The sequence below is a fragment of the Notolepis coatsorum genome, assembly GCF_963971535.1.
Source record: "Notolepis coatsorum genome assembly, chromosome: 13".
Lineage (NCBI taxonomy): Eukaryota > Metazoa > Chordata > Actinopteri > Aulopiformes > Paralepididae > Notolepis > Notolepis coatsorum.
Genome location: NC_140177.1, coordinates 4,648,714 through 4,674,469, shown reverse-complemented (window position 1 = coordinate 4,674,469; position 25,756 = coordinate 4,648,714). Strand labels below are relative to the sequence as shown.

Below are 25,756 nucleotides of genomic sequence, written 5' to 3'. Positions count from 1 at the left end.
GAGAGCTATAGATTGTGGATGAATACGCACAGAAAGGTACACCACGCAAATGTTCACGCTTTATTTGTTTTAAACTAGACGATTTTAGAAATGGTCAATGGGGGAATTACATTGCGTTTTCCAAGACGGCGGAGCGGCCGGAAACAGCAATAACGTGTCGACCACTACACCTCCCTATAGAACAGGAAGTAACCACTACACCTCCCTATAGAACAGGAAGTAACCACTACACCTCCCTATAGAACAGGAAGTAACCACTACACCTCCCTATAGAACAGGAAGTAACCACTACACCTCCCTATAGAACAGCTCCGAAGAAGAAACCCACCACCATCTTTGGAATGGTAGCATTGGGAGTAGCTCCCAGTTCTCTGCCCATCCCTGAGGCAGACACGCAGACACACACACCACACCGCAAAGCTGTCAAATGATCAAGGAGGAACAAACTTGCCTTTGAAAGGACTACACACATTCCTGAAAGACAGAAGGGATGATGGAGAGCACAAAAGAGAGAGAGAGAGAGAAAGAAAGAAAGAAAAAGAAAGAACGCCTCCGCGAGTGTTTTCCGTTGTAACTTGTCGCGTTGTTGTCGCAGAGAGGACATTCCTGCAGAGGAAGGAGGCGCTGCGGCTTCTCGTGGTCGAAGAGAGAGGGGAGGAGAGAGGGAGGAGAGAGGGAGGAGAGGAGAGGAGAGGAGAGGAGAGGAGGGAGGAGGAGAGGAGAGAGGGAGGAGAGAGGGAGGAGAGAGGGAGGAGAGGAGGGAGAGAGGGAGGAGAGGAGAGAGGAGGAGAGAGGAGGAGAGGAGAGAGGGAGGAGAGGAGAGAGGAAGGAGGCGCTGCGGCTTCTCGTGGTCGAAGAGAGAGGGGAGGAGAGAGGGAGGAGAGAGGAAGGAGGCGCTGCGGCTTCTCGTGGTCGAAGAGAGAGGGGAGGAGAGAGGGAGGAGAGAGGGAGGAGAGGAGAGGAGAGGAGAGAGGGAGGAGAGGAGGGAGGAGAGGAGAGGAGAGGAGAGGAGAGAGGGAGGAGAGGAGGGAGGAGAGGAGAGGAGAGGAGAGAGGGAGGAGAGGAGGGAGGAGAGGAGAGAGGAGGAGAGAGGAGGAGAGAGGAAGGAGGCGCTGCGGCTTCTCGTGGTCGAAGAGAGAGGGGAGGAGAGAGGGAGGAGAGGAGGGAGGAGAGGAGAGGAGAGGAGAGAGGAGGAGAGAGGAGGAGAGGAGAGAGGAGAGAGGAAGGAGGCGCTGCGGCTTCTCGTGGTCGAAGAGAGAGGAGAGGAGAGAGGGAGGAGAGAGGGAGGAGAGGAGAGGAGAGGAGAGGAGAGAGGGAGGAGAGGAGAGAGGGAGGAGAGAGGGAGGAGGCGCTGCGGCTTCTCGTGGTCGAAGAGAGAGGGGAGGAGAGAGGGAGGAGAGAGGGAGGAGAGGAGAGGAGAGGAGAGAGGGAGGAGAGGAGGGAGGAGAGGAGAGGAGAGGAGAGGAGAGAGGGAGGAGAGGAGGGAGGAGAGGAGAGGAGAGGAGAGAGGGAGGAGAGGAGGGAGGAGAGGAGAGAGGAGGAGAGAGGAGGAGAGAGGAAGGAGGCGCTGCGGCTTCTCGTGGTCGAAGAGAGAGGGGAGGAGAGAGGGAGGAGAGGAGGGAGGAGAGGAGAGGAGAGGAGAGAGGAGGAGAGAGGAGGAGAGGAGAGAGGAGAGAGGAAGGAGGCGCTGCGGCTTCTCGTGGTCGAAGAGAGAGGAGAGGAGAGAGGGAGGAGAGAGGGAGGAGAGGAGAGGAGAGGAGAGAGGGAGGAGAGGAGAGAGGGAGGAGAGAGGGAGGAGAGGAGAGGAGAGGAGAGGAGAGAGGGAGGAGAGGAGAGAGGGAGGAGGCGCTGCGGCTTCTCGTGGTCGAAGAGAGAGGAGAGGAGAGAGGGATGAGAGGAGAGAGGGAGGAGAGGAGAGAGGGAGGAGAGGAGGGAGGAGAGGAGAGGAGGAGAGGAGAGGAGAGAGGAAGGAGGCGCTGCGGCTTCTCGTGGTCGAAGAGAGAGGAGAGGAGAGAGGGAGGAGAGAGGGAGGAGAGGAGAGGAGAGAGGGAGGAGAGGAGGGAGGAGAGGAGAGAGGAGGAGAGGAGAGGAGGAAGGAGAGGAGAGAGGGAGGAGAGAGGGAGGAGAGGAGAGGAGGGAGGAGAGGAGAGAGGAGGAGAGAGGAAGGAGGCGCTGCGGCTTCTCGTGGTCGAAGAGAGAGGAGAGGAGAGAGGGAGGAGAGAGGGAGGAGAGGAGAGAGGGAGGAGAGGAGAGAGGGAGGAGAGGAGGGAGGAGAGGAGAGAGGAGGAGAGAGGAGAGAGGAAGGAGGCGCTGCGGCTTCTCGTGGTCGAAGAGAGAGGAGAAGAGAGAGGGAGGAGAGAGGGAGGAGAGGAGAGAGGGAGGAGAGGAGAGGAGAGAGGGAGGAGAGGAGGGAGGAGGAGAGAGGAGGAGAGAGGAGGAGAGAGGAAGGAGGCGCTGCGGCTTCTCGTGGTCGAAGAGAGAGGAGGAGAGAGGGAGGAGAGGAGAGAGGGAGGAGAGGAGAGGAGAGAGAGAGGAGAGAGGGAGGAGAGGAGAGAGGAGGAGAGAGGAAGGAGGCGCTGCAGCTTCTCGTGGTCGAAGAGAGAGGAGAGGAGAGAGGGAGGAGAGAGGGAGGAGAGGAGAGAGGGAGGAGAGGAGAGGAGAGGAGAGAGGGAGGAGAGAGGGAGGAGAGGAGAGAGGGAGGAGAGGAGAGGAGAGAGGGAGGAGAGAGGGAGGAGAGGAGAGGAGAGAGGGAGGAGAGGAGAGAGGAGAGAGGGAGGAGGCGCTGCGGCTTCTCGTGGTCAAAGAGAGAGGAGAGGAGAGAGGGAGGAGAGAGGGAGGAGAGGAGAGAGGAGGAGAGAGGGAGGAGAGAGGAAGGAGAGAGGGAGGAGAGGAGAGAGGGAGGAGAGAGGGAGGAGAGGAGAGAGGAGGAGAGAGGGAGGAGAGAGGAAGGAGAGAGGGAGGAGAGGAGAGAGGGAGGAGAGGAGGGAGGAGAGGAGAGAGGAAGGAGGCGCTGCGGCTTCTCGTGGTCAAAGAGAGAGGAGAGGAGAGAGGGAGGAGAGGAGAGAGGGAGGAGAGGAGAGAGGGAGGAGAGGAGGGAGGAGAGGAGAGAGGAAGGAGGCGCTGCGGCTTCTCGTGGTCGAAGAGAGAGGGGAGGAGAGAGGGAGGAGAGAGGGAGGAGAGGAGAGGAGAGGAGAGAGGGAGGAGAGGAGGGAGGAGAGGAGAGGAGAGGAGAGAGGGAGGAGAGGAGGGAGGAGAGGAGAGGAGAGGAGAGAGGGAGGAGAGGAGGGAGGAGAGGAGAGAGGAGGAGAGAGGAGGAGAGAGGAAGGAGGCGCTGCGGCTTCTCGTGGTCGAAGAGAGAGGAGAGGAGAGAGGGAGGAGAGAGGGAGGAGAGGAGAGGAGAGGAGAGGAGAGAGGGAGGAGAGGAGAGAGGGAGGAGAGAGGGAGGAGGCGCTGCGGCTTCTCGTGGTCGAAGAGAGAGGGGAGGAGAGAGGGAGGAGAGAGGGAGGAGAGGAGAGGAGAGGAGAGAGGGAGGAGAGGAGGGAGGAGAGGAGAGGAGAGGAGAGGAGAGAGGGAGGAGAGGAGGGAGGAGAGGAGAGGAGAGGAGAGAGGGAGGAGAGGAGGGAGGAGAGGAGAGAGGAGGAGAGAGGAGGAGAGAGGAAGGAGGCGCTGCGGCTTCTCGTGGTCGAAGAGAGAGGGGAGGAGAGAGGGAGGAGAGGAGGGAGGAGAGGAGAGGAGAGGAGAGAGGAGGAGAGAGGAGGAGAGGAGAGAGGAAGGAGGCGCTGCGGCTTCTCGTGGTCGAAGAGAGAGGAGAGGAGAGAGGGAGGAGAGAGGGAGGAGAGGAGAGGAGAGGAGAGGAGAGAGGGAAGAGAGGAGAGAGGGAGGAGAGAGGGAGGAGGCGCTGCGGCTTCTCGTGGTCGAAGAGAGAGGAGAGGAGAGAGGGAGGAGAGGAGAGAGGGAGGAGAGGAGAGAGGGAGGAGAGGAGGGAGGAGAGGAGAGGAGGAGAGGAGAGGAGAGAGGAAGGAGGCGCTGCGGCTTCTCGTGGTCGAAGAGAGAGGAGAGGAGAGAGGGAGGAGAGAGGGAGGAGAGGAGAGGAGAGAGGGAGGAGAGGAGGGAGGAGAGGAGAGAGGGAGGAGAGAGGGAGGAGAGGAGAGGAGGAAGGAGAGGAGAGAGGGAGGAGAGAGGGAGGAGAGGAGAGGAGGGAGGAGAGGAGAGAGGAGGAGAGAGGAAGGAGGCGCTGCGGCTTCTCGTGGTCGAAGAGAGAGGAGAGGAGAGAGGGAGGAGAGAGGGAGGAGAGGAGAGAGGGAGGAGAGGAGAGAGGGAGGAGAGGAGGGAGGAGAGGAGAGAGGAGGAGAGAGGAGAGAGGAAGGAGGCGCTGCGGCTTCTCGTGGTCGAAGAGAGAGGAGAAGAGAGAGGGAGGAGAGAGGGAGGAGAGGAGAGAGGGAGGAGAGGAGAGGAGAGAGGGAGGAGAGGAGGGAGGAGGAGAGAGGAGGAGAGAGGAGGAGAGAGGAAGGAGGCGCTGCGGCTTCTCGTGGTCGAAGAGAGAGGAGGAGAGAGGGAGGAGAGGAGAGAGGGAGGAGAGGAGAGGAGAGAGAGAGGAGAGAGGGAGGAGAGGAGAGAGGAGGAGAGAGGAAGGAGGCGCTGCAGCTTCTCGTGGTCGAAGAGAGAGGAGAGGAGAGAGGGAGGAGAGGAGAGAGGGAGGAGAGGAGAGGAGAGAGGAGAGGAGAGAGGGAGGAGAGAGGGAGGAGAGGAGAGAGGGAGGAGAGGAGAGGAGAGAGGGAGGAGAGAGGGAGGAGAGGAGAGGAGAGAGGGAGGAGAGGAGAGAGGAGAGAGGGAGGAGGCGCTGCGGCTTCTCGTGGTCAAAGAGAGAGGAGAGGAGAGAGGGAGGAGAGAGGGAGGAGAGGAGAGAGGAGGAGAGAGGGAGGAGAGAGGAAGGAGAGAGGGAGGAGAGGAGAGAGGGAGGAGAGAGGGAGGAGAGGAGAGAGGAGGAGAGAGGGAGGAGAGAGGAAGGAGAGAGGGAGGAGAGGAGAGAGGGAGGAGAGGAGGGAGGAGAGGAGAGAGGAAGGAGGCGCTGCGGCTTCTCGTGGTCAAAGAGAGAGGAGAGGAGAGAGGGAGGAGAGGAGAGAGGGAGGAGAGGAGAGGAGAGAGGGAGGAGAGGAGGGAGGAGAGGAAGGAGGCGCTGCGGCTTCTCGTGGTCGAAGAGAGAGACACTCTCTGCAGCAGCCGGGGTTCTCAAACTTTTTCACACCGCGACCCCATTTTATTTAGGACTTCTTTCGGGGACCCCACACTTGACGTATTCAAACGTGGAATTAAGGAATATCAAAATAAAAGCACACGTTGTTGTTGAACTTGATCATGCATATATTTATTAGAAAATGTAACTACAGCACTATGTAGTTACACATAGTTTGCACTTTTGAACTCGTCTTGTATCTTAAGTGTCAATAATAGATCATTATGTTTGGCACTGTGCTATATTGTGCAACATATTGTTATGTTGTGCTCTTTATGCTGCGCGTCCTGTGTGTGTATGTTGTCTGGCATTTTACGTACATATATATATTTTGAACTCTTGCACTGTTTGTATTTCATGTGTTTTGGATAGTAGACTACAGATGGAAAAATTAGCTTCTGCTAAATCTGGTGCAAACATATTTTCATGTAACAACGATGATTAATGTAAATGCCCATCGTCTATAAATAAATAAAAAATTATGTTTAAAATGTTATCAATACACATTTATAAAACGAGGCATATTTAGCCAAAATATGTATAAAAAAAATATATATATATTATATTTGTTTTTACTTTCCAGGACAGCCTCCCTACAGGAGACACTCTGTTCAGTATCTGGCCTCCTCCCTAATAAGTATTTTTTATATATATATATTTATTTTTTTCATAAAAAAAAAAGTTTTTGACAAAAAAGTCAAAAAAGTATTTTTTCAGTCCCATTTCGGGGGAAAGTGGTCCAGGGTGGTCGGATCTGGAGTACTGGCCCCCTTTTTAGAAATCAGACTAAGTGTTGAGCTCCAGGCTCCGAAAAAACTACTTTTTTGACTTTTTCGTCAAAAAAAAGTTTTTTTATGAAAAAGAAATATATAAAAAAAAATATTAAAAAACGTTTGAGTTTTTTAAACTTTTGACTTTTTTGTCAAAAAATATTTGTTTATGAAAAATATAAAAAAAAAATTAAAACGTATTAAAAAACACTGCAGTATCTGTCCTCCCTACCGGCGACGGTTCCGTCCTCGTACTGTAACTGCAGCGTCGTTTTGATGCTCTTAATAAAAGGCTGAGCTCAGGGAGGAGGTACAGGCCACGATGGAAACACTGTGTAGAAGACAAACTGAGGTGTGTCTTTGTGTGCTGAGTGGATGCAAACACACACACACACACAGTCACACACACACAGTCACACACAGTCACACACAGTCACACACACAGTCACACACACACACACGTGACGAGACGTGTCTGGGATAATCCTCAAGCCTTGCCTCACCCCTATAACCATACCGGAGACGTTTAGGCCTAATAACCTGTTATCCCGATTTACCGCAACATATACACCACATGTACTATGTGTGTGTGTGTTCATTTTATTTATATACATGCATTGATATATTATACATCAACCAGACCAGCACATGTGTAACCTATGTGTAATTGTAAAGCGTGTGTGTGTTTGCATGTGTTTGCATGAGTGTGTTTGCATGTGTGTGTGTGTGTGTGTGTGTGTGTTTGCATGTGTGTGTTTGCATGTGTGTGTGTGTGTGTGTTTGCATGTGTGTGTTTGCATGTGTGTGTGTGTGTGTGTGTTTGCATGTGTGTGTTTGCATGTGTGTGTTTGCATGTGTGTGTGTGTGTGTTTGCATGTGTGTGTGTGTGTGTTTGCATGTGTGTGTGTGTGTGTGTTTGCATGTGTGTGTTTGCATGTGTGTGTGTGTGTGTGTTTGCATGTGTGTGTGTGTGTGTTTGCATGTGTGTGTTTGCATGAGTGTGTGTGTGTGTTTGCGTGCGCATGCGTGTGTATGTGTGCGTCCAGACTCACCGCTCTCCCTGCTCTCCGGCGCCCCCCTCTGGTCGTCCAGCCTCAGGTCGCTCAGCAGGTGTTCCAGGATCTTCAGCGGCGTTCCCGACACGACCACGTACCTGCAGGACGAAGGACCACAACACTCTTCCTCACTGGAGCGCACAGAGACAGTGACGCTCTCCCTCCCCTCTTCCTCTCCCCCTGCTTCCCCCTCTTCATCAGTATCGTCAGTATCATCCTCATCATCCTCATCATCGATATAGCGGATATCGCTCTCTGCGTCCTCGTCAATGAACGGAAGATACGGGACGTCAAATGTACGAAATGTCGAGTCATCGTCATCATCATCATCATCATCATCATCATCATCCTCCTCCTCCTCGGCGAGCGTCGCCGGTCTGGAGTCCATTGTCATACTTCCAGAGGCCCCCCCCCCCCCACCCGCCTCCGTTCGCACCCTAGCTAGGCATGCCCAGGAAAGGTGCTCTCTCCTGGGGGTGAAAGCTTCCTGACCGCCGGGAGCTCCAGGGACTTACACCCTCTGCTCCGACAGCACCGTGTGAGCGGAGCTGCTACTGAAGACACTGCCTACTGTATGCACACGCACACAGACACACACAGACACACACAGACACACACACAGACACACACACAGACACGATTCCTGCTATTGACACTCCCTGCACTGTCCCAAAGGCAAGAAAAAACGAAAACAGACACACTGTTAAGATAATAGACACACATACACACAGACACACACTTTCCAGGAAGTGTACAGTAACACACTCCAACCCCAACCTTAACCCACTCCTACTGTATGTCTATCATATCATACCATACTACACACATACCAATAACCCCCCACACACAGACAGACAGACACACACACGCACGCACACACACACACACACACACACACTTGCACAAGGAAGCAGACAGTCTTGCTTTCTCTTTTCTCCCTCTCTCTTGAAAACAAGAAAACCATTCTCTCACTCTCCCCTCTCTCTGCCTGAGGCTAAAGCACACATTGTCTTAGCATGCATGCGTGTATGGGCACGCACACACACACACACACACACACGCACACACACACACACACACACACACACACACACACACACACACACAGTAGTGACAGTGCAACACATGGTGTGTGGCTGCTGCTACTTGAGGTTAAACAGACAAGTTCCCAATAAACAACAATAGATGGAGAGAGAGAGAGAGAGAGAGAGAGAGAGAGAGAGAGAGAGAGAGAGAAAGACAGAGAGAGCGAGAAAAAGACGGAGAGAGAAAGACAGAGGGAGAGAGAGAAAGACAGAGAGAAATAAACAGAGAGAGAAAGACAGACAGACAGAGAGAGGAGAGAGAGAAACAGACAGACAGACAGACAGACAGAGAGAGAGAGAAAGACAGAGAGAGAGAGAAAGACAGACAGATAAATAAACAGAGAGAAAGCCAGACAGAGAGAGGAGAGAGAGACAGAGACAGAGAGAGAGAGACAGACAAGAGAAAGACAGACAGAGAAATAAACAGAGAGAGAAAGCCAGACAGAGAGAGGAGAGAGAGACAGAGACAGAGAGAGAGACAGAGAGCGAGACAGAGAGAGAGACAGAGAAAGACAGAGAGAAAGACAGACAGAGAGAGAGAGACAGAGAGAGAGACAGAGAAAGACAGAGAGGAGAGATAGATAGATAGATAGATAGATAGATAGATAGATAGATAGATAGATAGATAAGTGTCGTTATTGAGACTCTTTAACCTCTTAACTGGCGCCCAGAAAAGTGGATTTTTTTTACTTGAACTTGAGGACTGCATACTTTTAGATCACTTTTAGTGCTAATGAAATAGAGTAGCATAGGTCTGAACTTGAGTTGTAGAAAAACTTGTTACTCACGTTTTTCTGTAGTAGTTGCAATATCCACATAAAAAATTTGTATGAGCTGGAAAACACCCTGGGTCCATAGCCTGAAGTCTTATGTAGTACATGTCCAAATTTCATAAAAAGTCTGTTCAGAAATTAGTGATTAGGAGTGATTTTGGTAAACTGGACAAAAAAAGCTCTCAGTCTCCAGTAAACCATTTCCTCATTGACTTCAATTCATTCAGCGTTTTCTTCTCTTCCTGTTTTCTCTTGTGACTTTTCACCTAGATCCCTGATTAGCAGATCCCCACGTGGGGTATTATTGGAAAGCCACACTCATTGGCTAGAACCAATCATTTTCGAGATCGCCAAATGGTAAATGTTGTAAATAATGTTGGTTTTAATTCAAGTGCCTGTGCATGGTTCCGGAATTACAATAACATGGTTTTAGAGTCGTTACCGACAACTAAGGGTGTTCCACAAGGTTCAATTCTAGGTCCAGTTCTTTTTACAATCTATATTAATATTATTTCATCTTTAACCACTTTGTCCTCGTCTGTCGGCTGCGGGCTGCGTTTTCGTCGATCAACCAATACATTGTTGGAAAGTTTAATTTGCCGCCTTTCGATCGTCACCCCACTCAACCTATTGCGTGATTCCATTCTCGAGTTGCGAGGCGAAACATCCGGCGAGCGTCATTTGACAAAGCCGTGACCACGTCCGGTTGTGAATGGTCCTGAACTGACCGGTCGCCGCTGATGGCGAAAATGATTGACCACCGTTGTAGCCGAGGAGCGTCTGCTCCGAAAGCCATCTTAGACGGGCGCTGGCGGTGGGGGAAGTGACTGACCTCTTGTCACCGTCTTCCTCTCTGGCTCCTCCCCCTGATGACGTAGGGGAGGGGCGGTCCGACGGCGACGTCGCTGATGATGTCACTCTCTGCAGCACCAGCACATCCCGCCCCCTCTCCTTCAGACACACCCTCCCCACCACCTCCTGAGAGAGAGAGAGAGAGAGAGAGAGAGAGAGAGAGAGAGAGAGCGACAGAGAGAGAGAGAGAGAGAGAGAGAGAGAGAGAGAGAGAGAGAGAGAGCGACAGAGAGCGACAGAGAGAGAGAGAGAGAGCGAGAGAGAGCGAGAGAGAGAGAGAGAGAGAGAGAGAGAGAGACAGAGAGACAGAGAGACAGAGAGAGAGAGAGATGTTATACATGTTATACTAGGGCTGACCTTCGAAGCTTTTTTTGGCCGTCGAAGCTTCGGGGCCGAGATTTGATTTTAAGCTTCGAGATAATTTTCTTTTTAATAAAAAATATTATAATTGTCAGTGCTGTAAAGTTTAAACCTTTTAAAATCTTAGACAAACGAAACACTTTGCTTTCATGAAATATTGTAAGCCGTCATTTGAGGCTTTATTATAAAAGCAGCACAATGAACACAAATCTGTCAGTGCCGAGTCCGACCTCATCTTAAATAACAAACAGCATTGCTTGTTGTAGTTAACAAAGAGAGGCAGAGTTAATAAGGCCTATGACGTTCGTTGCATTGGAGGCGCAAGATTTTGCAGGTAAAAAAAATAAATAAAAAGAATATTGCATTTTTTTTTTTAATATATATTCGAATTTTATTTTCCCATTCGAATCCCGTGCCCATCGAACGAAGCTTCGAAGTATTTAAGACAGACCTATGTTATAGTATCTGTTGGTATGAGTACATGTTAGAGTATAACATGTTATGTTATAGTGTCTGTAAGTACTGCAAGTCTTATAACAATATAACAACACAGAGCGTCAGGTCAGACCTGGTTTCTTCAACACAGCAACCTGATATATGAATACACAACACGTAATATACACACAAGCACAGATACGCACGCGCACACATACACAGATACATGCACACAGATACGCACACACACACACACAGGCAAACACGCACATACACGCAAACACACACACACAGATAGGCAAACACATACACAGACAGATACGCACATACACACACGGATAAAGACACACACACACACGTGTGCACATACACGCAAACACACACACACAGATAGGCAAACACATACACACACAGATACGCACATAACCACACACAGAGGACAATGAGAATAGCTTTGAGGAGAGAGAGAGAGAGAGAGAGCAGGATGAAAGAGAGCGGAGAGCAGTAGAGAGAGACCAGCTGTTGTCCTGCCACTCTGCATCTCTCCTTCAGAGCCGGTGGCTGGAGCCACGGTGATAACAGACACAAAGGGACCGTCCAGGCCGCGGTGTGGCATAGCACCCCCTAGTGGTGTGGAGCGGAGAAACTTTAGCCAACTGATGAATCTCTGACCGACCTCGTTAATCACAGCGGTATGTTAGCCCTTTCACTACCACACTACAGAAGGTTAACCCTTTCACTACCACACTACAGAAGGTTAACCTTTCACTACCACACTACAGAAGGTTAACCCTTTCACTACCACACTACAGAAGGTTAACCTTTCACTACCACACTACAGAAGGTTAACATTTCACTACCACACTACAGAAGGTTAACCTTTCACTACCACACTATAGAAGGTTAACCTTTCACTACCACACTACAGAAGGTTAACATTTCACTACCACACTATAGAAGGTTAACCTTTCACTACCACACTACAGAAGGTTAACCTTTCACTACCACACTACAGAAGGTTAACCTTTCACTACCACACTACAGAAGGTTAACCTTTCACTACCATAACTACAGGTTAACCTTTCACTACCACACTACAGAAGGTTCTATTTCATTCTGGCTTCCGCTCAGCGTCATTCTGCACTAACCTCACTTCGTGCCTAGCACTGAATAAAAAACTCCACAATGTACCTTTACATACCGACATCCGTCTGGCCACACCCCTATCCGCTTACCTTCATAAGCAGGTGTGTGGTCACCTACTCGCCTCCTTCTTCACTTTCACCACAAGGAAGTGCCTTCGGTAGATACCCACACTTGACGAGGTTGTTTAGTTGAAGAAAGTTGATACGTTTAAATTTTCTCTTGCTTTTTTCTTCTCTCATATATTTAAAAAGAAAAAAGCTAAGTCATAATGTTTACCTCGGAGGGTCGCGCTCGCAACGTCACCCTTCACCAGCGGTTCTCCATTGCCGCCTCTGTCGTACGTCTTGGAGCGGGGTTGAGGCCTCTCTCGTGGTCGGCAGCCACGCCCGGTAGGCGTCCGATGGATAGTTTGCCTCTCCAAGGAGCTGGTGCACCAGCGCCGTCTCCTGTGCGATGGCCTGGTTCCGGCTCTGGTTCCTCTGCTTCCGGGGAGTCGTCCGCTGTTGGGCGGCCGGCGCCTTTGGTTGCGGGGGATTTGAGACGCAAACTTTTTGCGTCAGCTCGCTCCCGTCGCAAGATGGTGGCTTGCAGACGCGAACGGCCTGGTTTTGGTGAGTTGCTGGAGCCGGATGAGGATGCGTCCGATTCTCCATGGCCGATGGAAACAGAGGACTACATGATAGAAGCGGACGGGTTCTTGTTCGAAGCCCCGGTGGAGACATGTCCCCCGCCCGTCCAGGTAACACTGGAGGGGGGTGAGATGTCTCCTTGGGATTCCTCGTACGCAGATGTTGGGTTAGAACCTCCAACTCGGCGGCGGGATGCCCTGCTATCAGCCACATCAGAATGTGGCTCCTTAACCAGTAGTCTGCTGCATGTGAGGGACGCAAGCTCGGTGGGGGAAAGTATGCAGGGGGAACTGCGTGCTTTGTTCCCCGAGCTCATGGCGGCGGCGGCAGTCGCAAACGGCGTGCCGCTACCGCAGCCACTGCCTGTTCCTATTCCTGACGATCTCATAGGTCATTTTTACATTTACATTTAGTCATTTAGCTGACGCTTTTATCCAAAGCGACTTACAAGTTCTGTACGACAAGTCATCAGGAAGGGTACAGCTCTATCAGCTGAGTAATGTTCATCAAAGTGTTGCGTGATACCGTGTAGGTTAGTTTATTAGGACAAGTGCATGACAGTAAGGTTAGTTAGGGTTAGACATATTTTATTTATCTTTTTATTTTTAATATCTAGGGACATCTATGGATCTCAGGGAATGTATTCAGGTATATTGTGTCTGTTACTAGGCTTGAGTAAATTGCAACAAAGGACAATATAAATTATGATTTTTCTTAGCATCTTTGACGGTGAATAACTAAAAATTACCAGACATGAAAAATGGCCACTGAGCTCGTTCAGCACCTTCTTGAGATCACCTGTACAAATAAATCTAAGGAAATGAATAAAGGGAAGATGATTAAACAGAAGGTTTTGTAGATACAGTACTGAATTCTGCCATCCGGACACGGCAATTTGAAATATTATTATAGAATATAGAATATCAGGCCTATAAATGACCATATTATAGCCAATTCGCACATCTATGGATTGGCCCAAATCTCTTTCCAGTGGCAAAGTTCAATCTGGATTTAGTATCACGAGGCGTGCAGCAAGAACTGAGAATGAAATTTACTGTAAGTAGAGTTCCATTCTTATAATGGATATCCGCCATTTTGGATCGGATTGGACTCTTTAATTCTCCAGAGGTACTGAAGCTCTTCTCACACTGGTCACAGTGGTAGGGCAGGTCATCTATGGCAACGTCGCCCGGTGAGAGGGGTGGACGTTGTCTGTCCATTTTTCCCCTCAATGGAGGCCTACGTCCGTGAGGGACAGGTGGTCTCCCACATCATGGGCCTTACCCCCGCCTACGTGCAAGTCACGAGGGTGGTGGGTTTGGTAGAAGGCATGAAGGAGGGCGTGCCTCGGCTTGATAGGCCGATGGCGGCGCTCCTTTGTCCTGAGGTGGTGTGGGAGCCGTTATGGAAGCCGGTTCCCCAAGGGAAATCGGCGAGGCGGTTGGCTTTTTGGAGTGACCAGTCATTTATCTCCGCGACGCAATCTCTGGCTGCCACTTCTAACATCGCGCAGCTGGCGAGATTCATGTCCGGGATACTGACGGGCGGCACGGAGCTGACTGATTTACAACATGATCAGCTCGCCCAGGCGGCAGGAGCCATCCTGCATCCGATTCAGCCGCAGGCTATAGCCACTGGGAAAGTGCGTGCCCTGGCCACTCTGATCCAGCGCCACCTTTGGCTGGAGCAGGCGCGTGTGCCGGAGAAGAAGAGGACTCCACTTCTGACGGCACCCCTCTCCGATGCTGGACTATTCGGGTCGGCACTGCAGCTGATGACCTCAACCTGCAGGGAGATGCAGGAGGAGCGCTCCGTGCTCCAGCCTCATTTCCCCCCGCCCGATATCGCCGGTGGAGTCAGACGGCAGGCGCGTCGTCGAGGTTCCGCCGCCGTAGCCGCCGCTGCTACCACCGCCACTGCTGGCCCTTCGGCGAAGAAGGCCAGGAGGAGAGAGGGCGCCTCCGCCACTGCAGCCGGCACATCTACGCCCGGAGGTGACGGTAGGGATCGTCATGACCAGCCGCCGATCGTTTACCGTCCCTCCGGGGCTCCACGGGGTGGCAAGTCCCGAGCGGCTCGTGGCAGGCGTCGCTAAAAAAATAATTTACTTTTTCCCTCTATGGTCCCCCCCTGTTCCCTTCCCGGCCTACATATAATTTTGTTGAAAGAAATAATAAAGAGTCCCTCCTAAAAAGAGGGACTGTATTTTTTGTTACAAACTGTGTGTTTATTCACCAAACATATGATGGGGATGCGACGTGTGAATCTTTCGCTAGTATGGGTTTGATAGGAGGGCTAGACGTTACATTCATGTTAGAGCTTAAAGGGGAGATGAAGCAGTGAGCAATGTGATCCTAGTTTGTTTGTTGTGTACCTTGTGTAAGACAGGGTCCTATAATCAAATGTGAAATCTAGCTTATTTGTCTGAAAAATCAAATATAATATCCCTGTTTTCAACATGGGCGCCGCCATTTTGTTGCTGACGTCATGGGGCTGGTTGGGTCTGGCTCCTAGTATACACTGTTGGTTAGATGCCTATGGATTGTCGAGTCAGTCTGTAAATAAAATGTTGCCTACCAAACATCGGGACCGCGGTGGTGCTTTTTGTATTGCTCCCGGCTGTTCGAACGAATTTTACCGCATGAAAGAGAGAGGAACAGTGGTTCATTTCCACAAATTACCAGTGAAAAAAACACTTTTATTGGCGCGTTGGCTGGCTGCACTGAAGCGGCGCGATCCACCTGTTGGACAGTGGACGAAGATCTGCGGGCAACATTTCATTGCCTCGGATTATTATGTTGTTGAGGGGGGCTTTGAAGAGGATGGGAGGTTTGTCCAGAAGACCACTAATAAGCTGAAGCTGATGCGGTTCCCTCGGTCTTCGACTTCAGTGGCTATAGTGCAGGAGAGACGGACAGACCAGCCCAAGTAGTTCAACCAGCGTCAGCCCTGCGCCGGAGAGACCGCGCTCAAAGACGCGCTTCTACCGCAACAGAGCGAGGGGTATAATCAGGGGTGTTGGATCAGTGTTTCGCATATAATCTTTGCAGACTGTCTATATTTAGACTAGCCACCTGTAGTGACATGCAGTAGGTTCTATAACGTTAGCTTTCTGTATCATAACGCTAGTCATAAATGTCATTATGAATTGAAAATGGGGGACCCTGATGTAAACAATACGAAAGTCTAGTCTCACCTGATACCTTGCTCTGTATCAGAACGTTAGTCATAAATGTGATGACTCTATATACATGTGATGTGAATGGGCCGGGTAATGAATGATAGGTTTTAATTAATAGATCCCGTGTCCTCTGTATAATTGTTTAGCATAGGTACCTTTATGAAATAAAGTTATTATTCATTGTACCCCGGTTGTGGTTATTTCAGGGCATTTGGACAAATAGCAGTTTCCCTGCTACATAGCAGTTTCTCCTGCTACTGGTATAACTCACGTATTTATTACATACAGTACATAAGTTGTGATGACTATATACAGTACAGAAGCTGTGATGACTATATACAGTACAGAAGTTGTGATGACTATATATCTGAAATAGACAAAAAACACTATCAAAAATAGAGCTTTACCCACATGTGTTTGACTTGGGTCAAACCAGTCTGAATTCATGTTGTAGTCTGAAAAAATGCCAGGAAATACTTCTTCTTCTTCTTATTTGAATTTCCGGCAGAGTAGACGCATCGAGGCGTATTACTGCCCTCCGCAATTCTTTTTATGGGCTCTTCTTCTTCTCCTTCTTCTCCTTCTTTTTCTTCTTCTACTGGACCCCGTCATCACCTACATTGTCCATTGGAGTGCAGCTACTGCTGCTACTTCCTGTCTGAGCCCCCCTCCGCGGGATTTCTTATACTACACTAGTGGTGTTCCATCTTTAGGCCTCTTCAACTCACACTTTCTCCTTCTTCTCTGCTCCTCTTGCCTGTCCAATACTAATACATACACTAACGCTATATCCTCTGGTACAACTCTGAAGCATGCAGAAATGTCAGCACTGCCTCTGTGATCAACTGGTGGTTCTCATTATCCATGCCAAAGAATGATTTAAGAGAGAAGGAAGATACTCCCAGCTCTACCAGACTTTTATAAAAGATTTCCCTCTCTTTCCTATACCTTTCACATTTTAGGAAGACATGCCCGACAGTTTCAGTCTCTCCACATTCACACACCCCATCTGGATGTTTGCCCACAATGAACAAGCTACTGTTCAACCCACAGTGCCCCAGCCTCAGTCTACACATCTTCACCCTATCACTCCTTGACCCATATCCCTCCACCTTGATCTTGACCCGAGGCTGCAGAGAGAAATAGTGCCTTCCCTTGGTCCCCCTTTCCCACTCATCCTGCCACTCAGCCTCAACTCCTTTCTTTATCTTATCTCTGAGTTCTACTCTTCCCATTGAAATACCCATCTCTTCCTCCCTGAGAGAATTGTTGAATATATATAGAACACAAATGTTCTAGAATGTTTGATTATGACATCATATGGTGACATCACAAATGTTCTAGAATGTTTGATTATGACATCATACGGCCATCATCTTCAGGCATGTTATTTTCTCCATCTCGTCCGGCTCAACAGGAGGAGCACGTCTCACTGGTGTCGCTCTAATAGGCTCAAATGCATATGCAATTGGGTTTCTATGAACCTCTGTCTGTCTGCCCACCTCGTCCAGATCCATTGCAAACTACAGCCTCTGGAGGTCAGTGTGCTACTGCGTGCAATTCTCCTGAGGTGGTCAGTAGAATGCAGGGAGCTAGTGTCGCAGGCAGCCAAACCACCCCCATGACGTCAGCAACAAAATGGCCGCGCCCATAATGATAAATGCTTCAAAAATGCACATAACAAATAGTTTTTTTGAGTCTTGGGTTTCCCCCCATCATAGCAAACGTCACTAAGCACGTTTCTATTAGACGACGGCTTCCGTGAGTTTTAGACCCATATGTAGGGTCTGTTGTTGTCAAGTTGTCGGGGCAGAGCGTAAGAACTTACTGTTCTACTACGCTCGATATACGTGTAACTTGAGTCTGTTGGTCACATGACTCAATGTTACCGTGACTTTTCAATCTATGGCTCACGTGGGAAGTCTCTCTGAGGAGTCCCGTCTCTCCTCTGTGGTGAGGGTGGCGGGATGTAAGAATGTAAAAAAAAATTACCCTCGGCCGCGTCACGTGGGATTCATGTCAGTCTGTGTTTCTTTCTTTTTTAATAATAAATAGAGTGAAGAATATGAAGCACCAATGTCTGGTGTCTGGTTAGACTATCCATTGATGTGTTTGGGTCTCGACGCGTACATAGTGTTTCTGTTAAGAATCATGCAGGAGGCTAGTATGCCTTGGTTGCTTGTTATTAAAACAGCGTTTTTATAGGGCAACTGGGATGGGGGATTTTTTCCTCTTCCGAGAGCCTGTTACTGGGTCTCGACGGATTCTCGTTCATATCTGGGGGATGTTAATGGAATAGATCAGGACATAGGTAGAGGGGTCTCACGCCCTTGGGGTGGGCCACTGAGCATGGTACAAATGGTGGCGCCCTCTTTTCATGTTTTAGATCGACACGCATACCTACCCCCTCTCCTGGAGTGGGCATGTCGGCGTGGTTAGGGCATGGGACTGGTTCTGGTCGCGTCCAGGTCAGTTAACCCGTTGCCCGTCGGGGACGCAGATCTGCTGTTCTGGTACCCTGAGGGACTTGTGCTTTTTTCGGGGGGAAAAATGCCGGGTCGGCCCGGGTGTCACAGGGTTAGGCGTTATGGAGACCCTTTGTTGGGTACCTGTTGTACCTGACACTATCATAAAGGGGCTGGTTCTCCTTTTTCTTTCGCTCCTCTCTCACGCATGGCGAAGAGGGGGCTTTTGGGGTGGTCTTCTGGACCTCCTCTGGTAACCCTGTGTGCTTCCCAAGCCGCCGGGCCCGGTCCGAAGTAATGTTTCGTTGAAACCGTAGGCCTGGGATAACCCTTTTTGGAAACTGAAACACTTATACGGTATAGCTGGTGTATACCCGCAGGGGTGTTTTGGAGTTTTTTCTTGAGGGGTTATAGGAACAACCACCGTATGTGGTACCAAGAGGGTGGTTGATTCCCTGGTGTGTTGGAGCAGAGTCAACTCCCGGGTTACCCGGTTGAGTGTGCCCCTGCACGTTCATGACGTCTGCCAATCGTGTCAGCCATCTCTGCCTCGACCCCTCTGGGTGGTTTTTTTTTTGATGGAGGCTTTGTCATGGTGCGCAACAATGCCAGCATACGCCCCTTCCGCCGGGGTGCTGTTTTCAGTTGACCCCTTTGGCGCCTGTCTCGTCCACAGTGCTCCAGGCTCGGGTCTACAGCCTGCTGCCTGGTTTCCCCGGTGCGCTGCCTGCTTCCGTTATGGTTAACCTTTTGAGTGCTTCAAAGTTACGGCCATGCTGACTGCCTGTGTTGCAGGGTCAGTGTGCCAGGCGGCGTACTAATGGGGGGAAGGGCCCGCTCTTGGAGGGGCCCTGTCCGAATACGCTGACGATGTGGGGGGCGGTGTCACTAAGTGACCACCTGGTGAGGTCTTGATGCCTGGCGTCATTGACCTCTCTGGGCCCCCTTTTTTCCAGGGGGTCCAGTCCCTTCAGGGGGTCTGGGTCTTCCTTCGCGCTCCGCTGCTACGGCCTTGCCACGGGGTTGAGTTTGCTCTTGACTCCGTGATTTTTGGGGGCAGTAACAAGGGTTGTTCCTTCCGTTCGTTCCCTGGTGGCATGCGGGTTGCGCGTGTGCGTAGTCGTGGGGTCAAGCCACGGTCTGCTCACCCTGTGCGTTGAGTTGCTCGAGTTCATCTTCGCACGGTCGGATCCGTCTCCCTCCCGTCCTCCAATAGGGAGGGTATCCCTCCATTAGGGAGGGTCGGGGGGCTCGGTCCTCTCCGGTCTGATGGTTGTGGGGGGCCTCAGCGGGGTACATTTGTCGAGCTTCTGGCTTCCGCTCAGCTCCTCTTGTGCAGAATGATGCTGAGCGGAAGCCAGAATGAAATAGAACGTAAGGTTATGTATATAACCATGTTCTATGAATACTGGTGACGCTCAGTGTCAGGACGCCACTGCGGCCCTTGATCTCGCCTTGTGGTGAAAGTTTGGGAAGGAGGCGAGTAGGTGACCACACACCTGCTTATGAAGGTAAGCGGATAGGGGTGTGGCCAGGGTTAACTGGCGGCGGCTTCCTTTCATTCCACTGAATGTAGACAACCAGCCGCACGCCGACAGACAGGCGTGTTAACGGAGGGCCAAGTTAACGCCCTGGAGAATGTGCACTTTAATTTCAGGTCACACTGCCATGGCCGGATCCTGCCACTAGGGGGTGCTATGCCCCCCCCCCCCCCTCTCTCAGGGGACAGGCTTAACAAGGGGAAGATGATCTTCCAGGAGACGGCTCTGGAATACTAATTTCTAGGGCCTTTTGGTGAAGCTTATCTGACAAGATTGGTGCCCCCTGTACTTTAAACAGCGCGCTGGGGCCGCTTTCAATTAAAGCGCTGCTGCTTGCATGATGGGCACGCATTCCAATTAGAGTCAGTGAGATGATGCCATTAATCTGCACACAGTGCTGGGGCTCCGGGGACCTCTGGTGATCTGGGCCCAGGGGCCTCTGCTCATTGTGTCCAGTCATTAATCCAGGCCTGCACGCCGCCCGGCCGGCCTCCTGTGGAATATTCTCCATGTGTGCAGTAATGAAATGCCTTACAACTGCAGTTTGTGCTCTCTCTCTCTCTCTCTCTCTCTCTCTCTCTCTCTCTCTCTCTGTGCCCTCTCTCTCTCTCTGTGCTCTCTCTCTCTGTCTCTCTCTCTCTCTGTGCCCTCTCTCTGTCTCTCTGTGCTCTCTCTCTCTGTCTCTCTCTCTCTGTGCCCTCTCTCTCTCTGTGCCCTCTCTCTCTCTCTCTCTCTCTCTCTGTGCCCTCTCTCTCTCTCTGTGCTCTCTCTCTCTGTCTCTCTCTCTCTCTGTGCCCTCTCTCTGTCTCTCTGTGCTCTCTCTCTCTGTCTCTCTCTCTGTGCCCTCTCTCTCTCTGTGCCCTCTCTCTCTCTCTTTCAATTGAATTCAATTCGAATGGGCTTTATCGACATGGGAAACACACGTTTACATTGCCAAAGCCAAACAAAACAAAAGTCTCTCTCTCTATCTGTGCCCTCTCTCTCTCCCTCTCTCTCCCTCTCTCTCTCTCTGTGCCCTCTCCCTCTCTCTCTCTCTCTGTGCCCTCTCTCTCTCTCTTTCTCTCTCTCAGACAGACAGAGAGCGATAGAGGTAGAAAAAGACAGACAGACAGACAGACAGACACAGATAAAGAGATAGAGGAAGAGACAGACAGAGCAACACACACACACACACACACACACACACACACAAACAGACAAGACATCCACCCACACACATACCCGTCAGATGAAAGCAGTTGTCTGATACCTGAGAGACAGACAGCAGGTGGGATCTGCCAGACAAAACACAGCATGTGCGTGTCATCTGTGTGTGTGTGTGTGTGTGTGTCATCTGTGGCTGTGTGTGTGTGTGTGTGTGTGTGTGCCCTGGTGATGCATATTCTATTAACATCCTGTACAGGTGTTCCAAGGAAATGAGGTCACCTGCCCCCTTCCCCCCCCCCCCCCCCCCCCAAGTGTCCATGTGTGTGTGCATGTGTCTGTGTGCATGTACGCACACGTGTGTGTGTGTGTTAGGGCTGAGCCCAAACGTAAAAAAAAAAAAAAAAAAAAAAAAAAAAAAATTTAATAACCAATGGGGTTTTTCTTCACAGTTGCAGATAAGGATTAGGCTACACTAATTACACTAATATTATAGTATTAAAACTGATGAGTTATATTAATTAAAGAAAGTTGATTTAATAAAAATAAAAAAGACTCATTAAATCCGATTAATCACTTTATTCGAATTGAGGATTTTGTTTGTGGATATTTATTTAAAAAAAAAATTAACATTATTTAGATATTTTTTTTTTTTTTTTTTTATTAAAACCGAAGGTTCAAACATCCGTTCGAAAACCCCTGACGAAGTTCGAAAAGTGAGGACATTCCAGTCTCAGCGGTTATGGCAGGTTTAGGCTTTAGTCATGGGGTTAGGCTGAGGTTAGACACTGGTGGCGGTGAATGTAGCCAATGGAATTTAGGCCCTCACAAGTACAGAAGATCAAGAATGTACGTGCGAGTGAGTGGGTGGGTGTGTGTGTGTGTATGTGTCTGTGTGTGTGTGTGTGTGTGTGTGTGTGTGTGTGTGTGTGTGTGTCTGTGTGTGTATGTGTGTGTGTGTGTGTGTGTGTGTGTGTGTGTGTGTGTGTGTGTCTGTCTGTGTGCGTGTGGTTAGAAGGGGAAAACCACTTCAGCTGACGAGGACAAATCCTCTGCTAAACCACGTCGTCACCATCTGTGAACCCGCTGGTCAAACAAAACCTCTGCTACTTACTTAACTCAACCTCTCTGTTGAAACCAGCTGTTGAGATGATGCTGAGACGGCAGAGCAGAGCACCCACTGAAAAGAGCCCCACGTGATCCAGAGATGGTTTAGTCAGTGGCCGAGACCGAGGGTCGCAAGAGGGTCAGACACTTTACAGGTTACATTTCCAGGAAGCTTTTTCCCCGGACATTTTCCAATGGAACGTTTTTAAGCTCAGGGTTTTGGGAAACTTTGCCCAATTTCAATATCGCATTGCTTGTTGTAACAGTGAACTTGTTTTTTTTGGGGGGGAAAACACACACATAACAAAGGCAATACTAGGTCTTCTGGCATGTTTTAGATATAAAAAAAAAAATCTGAATTTAATGGAAATTGCACTGACACAGTAGGGCTGAGCCCAAACGTTTACGTTTTTCTTCACAGTTGCAGATAAAGATTCGGCTACTACATTAATATTATAGTATTAAAACGGATGAGTTATATTCATTAAAGAAAGTTGATTTAATAAAAAAAAAAAAAAACTAATTTAATCAGATTAATCACTTTATTCAAATTGAGGATTTAGTTTGAGGATATTTATTAAAAAAAAACGAAGGTTTGAACGTCCGTTCAAAAAACCCTGACGAAGTTTGAATCCCAAAAACAGGCTTCAGGGACAGCCCTATGACACAGTGCAGGTAACTACATGCAATACACAGGTAACAATATCAATATCATATAAGCGACCTTGGGTCTCTTGAAAGGCGGTATATAAAATTAAGTTATTATTATTATTATTATTATTATTATTATTATTATTATTATTATTATTATTATTATTATTATTATTATTATTATTATTATTATTATTATTATTATTATCATCACTACATCATTATGAAACAGCACAAACATTCCCAAACTTCCCAAACATTATTTTCCAACCCACTGTCTGTAGCTACTCCAGGCCCAGTCCAGCCCAAACATCCCCTCCCAGCCGGCTCCGTCACCATCATCTCACTATCAGTTGTTTACACTTTTATCTCGGGGTGGGAGGTTCACGCTAAAACAATCTCGCCCAGATTTAGAGCTCATTATGTGCCGTCTCCACACATAAACACGGAAGATAAGAGTGAAGATCCCAACGTGATAAAGCATCCAGGTCTTGGGACAGCAATTTGACTTGGTGCCAACTAGTTAGGTTTAGAAATATCACAGGTCTTCTGGGAGGCTGTCTAGTATCGCAGCCTTCTGCCTTTGCCGGAGCGACTACGGCGAGTGATAAACTAGCTTTAAAAATGTCTTCCTTGGAGACTTTCTCCCAGAATGCCATTCTTCAACATGTGGCTACAGGGCAGTGTGGTGGAAGCGGACTCATCAGTTCTAGTCGTAGATGCATCTTCATGGTCGATGTAGCTTTAATAGTTTAATAGTGAAACACGTAATAACAAAGTACATGTGGATTAAACAAGCTTGGTTGGGAGGAGTGCTCTTATCCTGGCCTGCTAGGAGACACTGAGGGAGAGAAGGGAACACTGAATTTAAGGCCTTGTCCAGACTAAAACGACTTTGATCTTTTTCGTTTTCGTTTTGTTTTAAGGTTTCCGTAAAAAAACGAAAACGTCTCAAGATAATAAGTGCGTGCCACAAATTTACAAAATAAAATGTCTTTCCTGTTTTCGCTCTTTTATTTTTAAACCCCCCGACCGGAAGTGTTATAGTGTCTGTCGCTAGCAGCTTAACTTGTGTCGGCCGGTTCTGTGCTTTTCGAGAGGAGAGAAAGGCCGCGGCTCACAAGCAGCTCAAACTACCTGTTGGAATAAATTAATTGATTGATGTTTAACTTGTCCCCGTGTGTGTGTCCAGTCATTTTCGACTAGCAAACGTTGTCTGTGTTTAACGTTACCTCAGGATACCACTGTCTATTGTATTTAGTTGGTTAGCTATTTAGCTAATGTGGATAGCATTTTGAATAGCATCAATGCTAGCTGGCTGGCAACAGCTTTATTTACTAAATTGTGGAGGCTTTTTAATCGTCAAGGTAAGAGAGGATTTGTCACGATCAACTGAAGGTGTATGCTATGGAACAATATGTGCTTGGGTTTTCAGAAAAAGGCCAGCTATGTGACGCTAATCTCTAGTTAGTATCGTGTATTGCATCAGTGTAATAAGTGTAAGCACAGCCGAGCCCCGCTCCGCTTCAACAGAGCGAGCACAGCGTGCGTGTGTGCGCCTCGGTCCACATTTTGCCACAAAAGCCCGATCAGGCTCAATAGCTTCTGCACCACGAACGCAACTACTCTGTAATTTCATTAGAATTACGTTTTCACGGGCGGCCGGGTAGCGCAGAGACACCGCAGAGACAGTGGGATCGAATCCAGCTGCGGTGCCTCCGGCTTGGTCGGCCGTCCATACTAACACAATTGGCAGTGTTAGCGGGTGGGAAAGCCGGCGGGGTGGGTCCTGGTCGTTGTTAAAACAGCGACTCCTACAGTTCGGTCGGGGCGCCTGCACAGCGAGGGAAGGATCTGGGAGAGGTAGTGTGACCCTTCCACACGTTACACTCCCCCAGTGAGAGTCCGCTCTGCCAGGTGAAGAGAAGCGGTGGGCTGGGTACACATGTCTCGGAGGAAGCATGTGTGATAGTCTCCACTCTCCCAGACCGACGGTAGGGGGTAGAGTGTGCAACGACCAGGAAGGGGATTGGGAATTGGCATAACGACTAACATTGGGATGGGAGAAAAACGGTAAAAGAAGGGGGGGGAAAAGATAATACAAAAAAAAAAGAAAAATAATTAGGTTTTCACATTTTCTTGTTCATTAAGTTATACGACAGAATGGTGTTCCACGATATCATCGTAACACGACACTCATCATTAGGCGATCCCTGGCTGCCTAAATACTGTACGATTATCCAGAGCTGGGCAGACGGGTCACAGACTAAGTGTTGTAGATGTGATATCAAGTGGTACAAATGTGAAGTCATTATGTAACTGCTCGGATGAAAACACTTCCATTAAAAAAAAAAAGAAAAAAACTCTGCCTTGGGGGGGAATGTCGGCCATCGTGTCCCCGATAACAAACTGTTGTACTTTCTCTTTATACACAGTCCAAGAACAACAAGACCGAGACATGCTGAGTGACACACACACACACACACACACACACACACACACACACACACACACACACACACACACACACACACACACACAAATATATACATATACATTATGCAGTGCACGCAAACCCACACACAAATACACACACATTGAATACACTGTGTACACAAACTGGCACGCACCACCACAGACATGGGCATACTTGCCATGGACACAAGCACATAGGGGTGTAGCGATGCATCGATTAATCGAAATGCATCGATTCTAATGTGACGATTCAACTGCATCGATTTGAATATGTTAGAATCGATTATAATCTAAATGAATCGAAATAAAAAAAAAATATATATATATATTTTTTTTGGTTTTGTTTTTATTGACCTATAGTCCATTCATGCTGAGTGAATCAGTTCCCCCAGACACATTTGTGTATTCAAATCTTTTTGGGGAATTAACTGATAGAAAATTTATCGGAAAATTTATCAAATCGAATCGTGGTCAAATGAAGAGATTTCACGATGCATTGAATCGTTGCCTGAAGAATCGTAATCGAATCGTTGTGAGGTTGCATCGTTACACCCCTTTGCATTGTGAATATAGTGTGTAACCCTAACCCGGCAGCGCACAACAACAACAACAAGCACAGTGTCCCTGGAGCTGAGACAGTATGTGAGCCACGTCCAAATACACAAACCACTTATAGGGTCGTGTGAGAGTTATGTAATGGAGAGAGCGAGGGAGAGAGAGGAGCGAGGGGGAGAGAGAGAAACAGAGAGAGAAACAGAGAGAGAGAGAGATTGAGAGAGAGAGAGAGAGAGAGAGAGAGAGAGAGAGAGAGAGAGAGAGAGAGAGAGAGAGAGAGAGAGAGAGGAGCGAGAGGAG

General features: G+C 49.1%; 1 protein-coding gene across 1 annotated transcript in view; it reads right to left on the bottom strand.

The window, feature by feature from the left end:
- rapgef5a (Rap guanine nucleotide exchange factor (GEF) 5a) overlaps window positions 1–25,756 on the bottom strand; it is a gene marked incomplete at its 5' end in the record, with an annotated part of 100,158 nt that overhangs the window by 6,057 nt on the left and 68,345 nt on the right. The window contains 3 exon segments of the mRNA XM_084327061.1: window positions 329–381; window positions 7,056–7,156; window positions 9,749–9,894. Coding sequence (XP_084183187.1) covers window positions 329–381; window positions 7,056–7,156; window positions 9,749–9,894 — 300 coding nt within the window.